The 9086-nt window shown below is 54.1% G+C and overlaps 1 protein-coding gene across 12 annotated transcripts in view; it reads right to left on the bottom strand.

Moving 5' to 3' along the window:
- Nucleotides 1-2626: 2626 nt before the first annotated feature.
- Nucleotides 2627-9086, bottom strand: part of MTSS2 (MTSS I-BAR domain containing 2) — a 94209-nt gene continuing 87749 nt past the window's right edge. For all 12 annotated transcript variants that reach the window (XM_065567809.1, XM_065567808.1, XM_065567814.1 and 9 more), the window contains one exon: nt 2627-8235. In XM_065567809.1, coding sequence (XP_065423881.1) covers nt 7463-8235 — 773 coding nt within the window. In that variant the 3' untranslated portion in view covers nt 2627-7462. The remainder of the gene's footprint in view (nt 8236-9086) is intronic.

Genomic DNA, 9086 nt, shown 5'->3' with positions numbered 1-9086 from the left:
AACCAGGCATGCCAGGGGAAGTGGCTAAACAGCTGTGCCCTAGACAAGCGCATGTGTATTTGCTTCCCTGACCAGTGCGGTCATCAGGCAGAGACAACGAAGACCCATTTACATATTAGATAAACAAAGCTAGCGCATGGGGGAGGGGTCAGCATGGCAGCTACACTCCAGCGAGAGCGAGACGTTTGGGCTGGGTTTTTACATTGCAAAGGGTTACTGCTCTATAAAGATGGGGGGGCTGAACCTCAAGTGACGAGCAATTGCCTCAACGGATTGTACACAACATTACTGTATTATAAAAGCATGCCGAGCGAGGTGTGTTCTGACAGCCTATGCCACACTGGGGATTAATACCAGCATCAAATGTCTCTCTTAGTGCTAGATCCGGCCTCATGGCTATGCGCTGATATTAGGCTTTACAAACGAAGCGTGACACCGTGTCTCCCAAAGAGGTGGGAATGTCACAGCTCTTCACCCATCTGGTGGAATCAAAACAATGGACGTCCACTGAAACGAGGTCATTGAACTTGGGCAGACCTAAGCAAAGCCCAAAGCCATCTTGGCACCCCTCACTAGCCCGACACAAGGGATCAGAGCTCTCGCAAGCTGAGAAAGACGAGCCCTTCAACTAAAGGGGAGGGCTGAAGTCCCTGAATATTGAAGCTAGGTGAGAAACCTGCCTGGGCCAAGATCGTTCACCTAGCACGCCAAGGGAAGCCAGCCCCTTGTTCCACTGTGGAAGGTCCTGATAGGGAGAGTCAGCCATGGCTGGGAAGGACGATTGATAAGAACGCTGCCTTGAACAAAGACTGTAGCTTGTTAAGTCAATCAGTAGAAAGTGTATTTTGGTTTGTTTTATGGCTTCATTCCCGATACCTGAACTCACTTTATCCTCAGTATATTTTGGTACGACGTTTGTTTTATGTGTCCTATAAATCGGCTCAGTGCTGGGTTTGAAAGGAAGGGGGTATTTACCCCAGTTACGTTAACAAGCTGTAATGTGCGTTTGTCTTGTTAAGGAGCAACCAACCCCATTATTTCTCCGAGTGTCCAGGTGAGGGCTAGATACTGCACACGGTTTGGGGGAAATTCAGGCCTGGGAGTGTGCTGGGGCCGCCCCGCTGGTGGTAGCCAGAGTAGGGCTGGAGACAGGCTGCTGCCCCAGGGCTGTCTAGCACACAGACACCCGGCAGGCTGGCCTAGGAGCTACAGCAGCAGAGCACTGCCAGGCACCCAGGTTTGCTGGCCTGGATCGTGCCCCCAGCAGCGGGACACCCACTCAGAAGCCGTCACTTTCTGCAGCTCCCCCAGGAAAGGGTGCAGCTGTCGTCACATCAAGAGCCTTCCTTTGGCTAAGGGAGGTTCACAGGGCTGCTGACGCCGAGCACCGAACCAGGGATCTTGGAGGTTGCAAGTTAGCAGCCTCTGAACTGAGCGACTCCGGCAGGTGTGCGCTCCTCAGGGCGTTCCTTCAGGGCTCACACAGACAAAGAAAGAGTCAAGGCAGCTCTGGTGTAGCTGGTTTATCAGAGCCAAGGAACGTTTTCTGCTTGGGCTGTGTCACGACCCCAGGTTTCCTGTACCCAGGACTGGGGGAAAACGGCTACTGCCACCAACTCTGCAACTTGTTCTTGTGTCACCCCCTCACTCCGCTCCCTTTGGCCAGGACCCTGGCCCCAGAGTCGAGTGATTGCTGATGAATATGGAAACTGCTCCTCAAAGGCCGCTCCAGGAAAACCCTGTCACCACAGCTCCCCACCAGGCTTGGCTAACACACGGGCTGTATTAGTTACAACTAACCCCACAAGTGAACTTCTGTACTGTTCATCCAGAGGTGCCCTCTTCACCTTCTCAAGCCCTGGAAAGTCTTATGACAGATCCCAGGTCAGACGTCCTCCTCAGAAGCTTCTGGGTCATACGCCCCCAGCCCCGGTCTCAGTGCCGCCTTCCCTGATGGCCGAGTCTCTGATGTCCTGAGCATCCAGCCAGGTCCTAGAAAAACCCACTTGTAGTCGCCAGCCTCCACTACCTCTCCCGCCCGGGCCTCTCCCGACAGCCAGCATTTGAACAAGCAGTCCATGGTGGCTCCTAGCAACTGAACAAGTCCTGACAAAGTACTCAAATGTCAGGTTGTGGGCTGATGGCCAACCCCAGCTTTACTTCCCACAGCCTCATGCGAAAAACAGCAGTAACTCCCTGTCACGCGACCAGGACATGGGTGGTTTTAAAATAGAATATTGCAGCAGATAAAAATACAAAAATAAAAATGTTAATTATGTCATTTAATGTCTTTTAATCTTTGAAAGGCAACTCCTGCATGGATAGACCATAATTAAATTTTAGAATTTCTTAAACCCTGGTTTCCCATCACTTAACCACTCAGCACTAGCAAAATGAGATTTGTTTGGTAATACCATCCCAACTAAGGTTCAGGCACTACCATAGGCTAGAACCAATTTGCTGGCAAGCCTTCGAAAAGAACAATCACCCCAAGGAAGCATGTCCAGATCAAGTGACACATTGTCTCCTCTTCGCTAACAAGAATCAGCCACCTCACCATGGAGCTAGAAGCAGGACAGGCGAAAGAATAGGTGAGACACAAGAACACACATGTGAGTCCCTGGTATTAATTACAGTACAACTTTTATTAATACTGGAATCTTCACAGTGCATTCGTTACTTGTAGCAGTGACTATTTAAATCAAGGGCGGGGTGGGGAACAGGATAATTGTCCGAAAAAGAAAAGAAAAAGAGAGGGTGAGGAAAGGGTAGCGGAGGGGGAGAGACAGGAGCACGGGGGGAAATAAATTAAAAAAAGAACAAGTTAACAACAGCACCAGAAAAGTTACTTCAGTCGAAAGACATTTTTTTAAAGGAAATTTTTTTTCTCTGTACAAAATGAAAAATAAAACCAAAAAACAAACAGTTGTCACGCGTCGTCATCAGCTCTGGTCACAATAAGAGGGGCGGGAGAGACGGGACGGAGAGAGGTTATAACTAATCTTTATTACACAGTGTCCGAGTAACAGGGTTGAGATGCGAGACAGAGACACACACACACACACACACACACACCTGGGCTGGTGGGGCGGGATGGGATCTCCCATTTCGAGCTATGTACATCGTGGTGATCTGCTGTGCTTTGCATGAGGAGTGGGAGAGAGGAGAAAGAAAAGGCCAGGGAGGAAGGAGAGGTTGTGCTTTCTTAAAGGCCTTTTACAGATCCTTAAAATAACCATTTTCAAAGACTGACTAGGGCCTTCGGATCCAGGAACGTGGCTCCTTGGCTGCAGTTCAGACTTTTGCTTTTCACTTCAGAGTTGGACTGTCCATGCTACTAGCTTGGCCTTTATTCTTAATGCAATCCCCCCCTCTCCAGCCCCACTCATCACACATCTGCTTCAGAGAGGCACAGGGCTGTTCTGCTTGGCTGAAGTGTTTCTCAGAGAACAGGAGAGCCAACCCCCAGCATGCTGCTGAAAGGAGCTGCTGGCAGGCTACAGGAGAGATGAACAGTAAGATCAAAACCATGGGAGTCAACTACTGCGCAACTCCACCCAAATCAAAGGGATCTGCTCATCTCTGGTGCAACTCCACCCAAATCAAAGGGATCTGCTCATCTCTGGTGCAACTCCACCCAAATCAAAGAGATCTGCTCATCTCCGGTGCAACTCCACCCAAATCAAAGGGATCTGCTCATCTCTGGTGCAACTCCACCCAAATCAAAGGGATCTGCTCATCTCCGGTGCAACTCCACCCAAATCAAAGGAGATCCCCAATCATTGGGCCATTATATCCATAGTCGCTCAGTCTGCGTATCCAGGGTCTGACATGGCTCCCATCGCTGTAGGATCCCCGCTGCCCAGCTACTGTTCAGTGCAAAATACACCAGGCCAAGGGTAGCCCTCGTGTGACTCCCTTCTCCTGTAATAGCAAATGGTGGTTCTCTGTCCCCGTCCCACTGAGGTCGGACACCTGGTGACGATGGTACCCTATAGCTATCGGCTATAGGGCTCCTGGGTGTAAGGCCAGGGCGTCTGGCTTCTTAAGGTAAAGGGGTGAGGAAGGGAGGGGGGGTGGACTAGACCAGCTCTCAACCAATCATAACTCATCATTTCTCTAGCAAGTTGGTTGAGTACTATTCATTCCTATCCAATCAGATGCAGGGAAAGACTAGCTCTCCCCTTTCCAAATCCAAACCCTACAGACCACATGGCCACTGCTGTTCAGCCAGGACACCCTGCCCCCAGCTTTCTCCCCTCCAGTCATGCACCCACTCATCACAAATCCCTCCTCCTTCCCAACGGCACCTTCCATTAGCCAGCAGGATGTTGTAGGGTTGGGGGGTGGGGGTGGGGCAAGAGGCAGACAGCTTGAGCACCCTCACACTCTGCCAGCTCGACATGCACCGCAGGGGGCGTGGAGGAGACCAGGTACAGATTCAGATTCCAAGGCCAGACGGGCCCACTGAGATCACCTGGTTTGACCCCCCCCCTCCCCAGCATGGCACCAGCCATAGGACTGCCCCACAGTACTCCCTAGAGCAGAGCTTTTGGGGAAACAGCCAGTCCTGATTTTAACATTGCCACTGATGGAGAATCTACCTCCACCCTTGCTAAATCGCTCCAATGGCTAATTACTCTCCCCGGGAAACATATACATCTCCTTTCCAGTCTGCATGTGTCTCGCTTCAACTTCCCGCCACTGGCTCATGTTAGATCTTCGTCTGCTAGATGGAAGCACCCATTATTCAATGGTTGTTCCCCATGGAGATACTTACAGACCGTGATCAAGTCACCCCTTAACCTTTTCTTTGTTAGCTAAACAGACTGAGCTCCTGGAGAACGTCACTCCAAGGCAGGTTTCTAACCCTTTAATCAGTCTCGCGACTCTTCTCTGACCCTTCTCCAATTCACCCACATCCTTCTGGAACGGTGAGCACCAGACCTGGACACAGGATTCCAGCCGTGGTCGCACCAGTGCCACATACAGAGACAAAAGACCCTCTCTACGTCTACTCGACATTCTGCTGATGCATCCCGGGTGGCATTCGCTCTTTTGGCCGTTCAGCTGATTCTCCACCCCCACATCTCTTTCAGAGTCCCTGCGTACCAGGACAGAGTCCCCCAGGCCACAAGCATGGCCTATGATCTTTGTTACCAGATGTGGACATGGACATTTACCCTTATTCAAATGCACATTGTTTGCTTGCACCCAGTTTCCGAAGCGATCCAGATCATGCTGAATCAGTGAGCCCTTCCTTTGGCACAGCTGCTGCAAGGTCTTGACGGGAGTGCACTGGCCCCATTCCTGTTCTCCCACGGTATTTATCCGACCAACCCGGCAAAGCCCTGCTTATAAGCAATGAGGGAGGTGTGTCTATCAGACCAGGTTATGAACAGAACACAGACAGTCATTCCTAAATCTGTCCCCACCCTCCCGCCGCCCAAAATTAATGCTTTTGTGGCTCTGTTGCCTCTAACTCAAAATCCAGTCAATGGGGGACAGCGGTCTTGCCACGGTCTATGGTTTCGCCATTGACTTCTGAGGAAGGACGCAGCGCCCCATCAGGGTGGCAGGAGCCCAGGAACCTAGTGCTGGGAGATGCCAAGAGGCCATGATTATTGGGGCGCTCATGACCATGAGCCCCAGGTGGCCTTGGGCGAAGCAGCATTAAATTTACCATCAGAGCTCAATGACAAGGAGCTGTGATTGAGGGCCCCCATGTGTCCCAATGAGAACCGTGTCCTCACAGACAGAACTCCAGCGGGGCTCGTGGGCTCTGCCCACCGGCTCTGCTCACCTGGTAACCGGTTGGGCCACTGAGGCGAACGGGCGTTTTGTAAAAGGAGCAGGTCTGATTCTGCCACCTTTACTCCCACTGAGTAACACCTTCCCGTGTGAGGAGTCCCCATGCTTTTCAATAGGACTGTGTGGGGAGTAGGTGTGACTGGCCGTGAGCCTGGGAGGGTCGGGGGAGAATGGCCCCTGAGCAAGACCTGAGATTCCCATTCCTCATGGGACGGCATCTTACTGGGAAAGGGACGGCTCAGGGCATGGGGTCCCCGCGGCACAGCCCTGTGTAGCGTAATGCCAGGGATGGGCCTCTCAACTCCAGGGCACTTCCCCATGACAAATCCACTGGGGCCCGGTGCGGGTTGTCCCGGACCTGTGCAGCTGAACCCCTGATGCCAGCGTTCTGTTTGTGCTGATCTGGTGGCTACGACGGTTAGTGGCGAGCAGGAGTGAGTGTGGGCAGATGCCCCCTCGTCATGCTGCAGAACCCTGCATACACCCCCAGCCGGGCACACGTGCACCCCCCAGCCTGACACACACTCGCACAGACAAACACCCAGATGGGGACTATGCTGCACAGACAGCCCCAGGACACCCAACCTGGTACACACCTAGCAGAAGCCTGCTACATTCATAGCTATCTGGCAGCCCCTTTACCCTGTACTTGGGTTACCAGTCCCAGGGGCAAAGGTCGGCTGTGAAGCTGGATTCAGGGAAAAGGTAACTCTTGAGCAGGCCGGATCCTTTAAACTCCCAACGCTGCTGTATCTGCCTGGCGCAGAGCTGTGGCCGGGCACCCCGACCCCTGCCGTGTCACTTTATGGCTAGAGACCCACACACGCAGCCTAACCTCCTGAGAAACACGTGTACCCAATGCCCCCTGGCCTGAGATCTGGACACGCCGACAGAGCCGGGGAAGTCCTTCCGCATCTCAGCTAATCGGGAGGGGAAGAGAGCCTGGCCTTTGGAGACTATGAAGTGCTAGCCCCGGGGCAAACGCGTAGGGGCAGCTGCTCCCCCAGCCAAGGCATAGGACACCAAAGCACCTCAGGGGACAGGGCCGTGTGTGCCAGGAATTCTATCCACTGCTCTGAGGCCTTTTCACTGCAGCGACGAGGGAGGGAGGGAGGGAGGGAGGAGAGAGGAGGGGGGTGCTCAGATGCTCAGCACAGGACTACGTGCATCTTCCGTCCACAGGAAGAGGAGGGAGGTGGCTTGTGGGGACTGCAGCCAGCGGTCCTTGGCGTTGTGTGTGTGTCTATCTGTGTGTGTTCTTTATACTTATTATGTAGCTGCTTATTCGAGTCCAGGTCCGTGCCCCCCCAACACACAGTGGGGGTGGCCCCCTCGTGTAGCGCTGCCTCCTGCTGGCAGCGAGGAGTCTTTAACAGCCAGGAGCAAGGTGTGGGACGGGGGCGTGAGAAATGAAATAGAAAACAGGCTCCAAAACCGGTTCAGTGCCTCCTAGGCGGCGCCTTGTAAGTTTGTTAGCAAAGACTTTTGATTTCCATTTAAATCTAGACTCGTCTCTAGCTCCATAAAGTGGCTTTGCCTCTGGGATTCTTTCCTGGGTTGATTTCTCTTCTCGGCTCAGTCCGGGCCCTGTGTTCGCTCTCTTCCCATGGGGTGCGGTGGGAGGGAGGGGCGGCAGGTGGGGGGAGTGTCATCACAATATCCGGGGGGCGGATCTGTCGTTGGTGATGGTCCTGCGCAGGTGTACACCGCGCCGGATGGCTACCAGCATGTCTTCAGCGGGGGGCTCGCTGGAGGCAGCGGGGGGCAGAGTGGGCGTCTCCTCTCCAGGGCCGGGGACAGAGAGAGCGGTGGGGAAGGGGAATTGGCCCTCGCCCAGGGCATGGGCACTGGCCACCAGCTCGCCAATCTTCTCCACCAGGCTGTGCCGGTTGGCGGCCAGCTGCTGGTCCTCCTCTTCCTCGGCAGAGAGGTGCTGCCCTGCCCCCGGGTACACCGAGATCTCCATGGCGGTGCTGCCCCAGGCCGTGTTGGGGAGGCTGAGCCTCTTGGGCGAGGCTTTGGCGAAGTCCATGGCGTTTGGGGAGGCGTCATCGGCGTAAAACACACACTCTTCACTGCCCACCCGGGTGGGCCCAGTGTAGCCAGGGGAGTCGGGCACCGTGGGGGTCTTCACTGGGACGATAGGGGGCCGGATGGGGATGGGCCCGGCGTTGGAGAGGGTGCGGCGCACTGAGGGCTTGGTGGAGGGCGTGCGGCGGATGGTGGCCACGCCAGGGGGGGCGCTGGCCGGCAGGGGGGTCCCGGTGGGCAGCCCGGCGGTGGAGGCGGGGCGCTTGGTCTGGATCATGCGGCGGTAGTTCTGGGCGATGTTGCTGTTGCGCGGGATGGTGGAGGATTTGTCAAACTCGCTCTGGCTGTCGCACTCCACGTCGCCGTTCACCGAGTAGCAGTCGTAATCCGAGCCTGGGGGCAACACACAGCGTCAGTGCGACACGGGCACAACCAACACATGCAGCACAATCACCAACAACACGCAGCGTCAGCGTGACACAGGCACAACCAACACATGCAGCACAATCACCAACAACACACAGCGTCAGCGCAACACAGGCACAACCAACATATGCAACACAATCACCAACAACACGCAGCGTCAGTGCGACACACCACCACAACCAACACATGCAGCACAATCACCAACAACACACAGCGTCAGTGCAACACAGGCACAACCAACATATGCAACACAATCACCAACAACACGCAGCGTCAGTGCGACACACCACCACAACCAACACATGCAACACAATCGCAACACCACACAGCGTCAGCGCAACACAGGCACAACCAACACATGCAACACAATCACAACAACACGCAGCGTCAGCGCGACACACCACCACAACCAACACATGCAGCACAATCACCCACAACATGCAGCATCAGCGCGACACACCACTACAACCAACACATGCAGCGTCAGCTCAACACACCATCACAACCAACACATGCAACACAATCACAACACCACACAACCAACATATGCAACACAGTCATCAACAACACGCAGCGTCAGCGCGACACACCACCACAACCAACACATGCAACGCAATCACCAACAACACGCAGCGTCAGTGTGACACACCACCACAACCAACACATGCAACGCAATCACCAACAACACACGGTGTCAGCGCGACACACCACCACACCCAACACATGCAGCACAATCACCAAAAACACGCAGTGTCAGCTCGACACCACCACCACAACCAACACATGCAACACAATCAACACAATCTAGCATTAGCATG

The sequence above is a fragment of the Chrysemys picta genome, chromosome 14, assembly GCF_011386835.1.
Source record: "Chrysemys picta bellii isolate R12L10 chromosome 14, ASM1138683v2, whole genome shotgun sequence".
In the NCBI taxonomy this organism is placed as follows: domain Eukaryota; kingdom Metazoa; phylum Chordata; order Testudines; family Emydidae; genus Chrysemys; species Chrysemys picta.
This window is presented reverse-complemented; position numbering and strand designations above follow the sequence as displayed.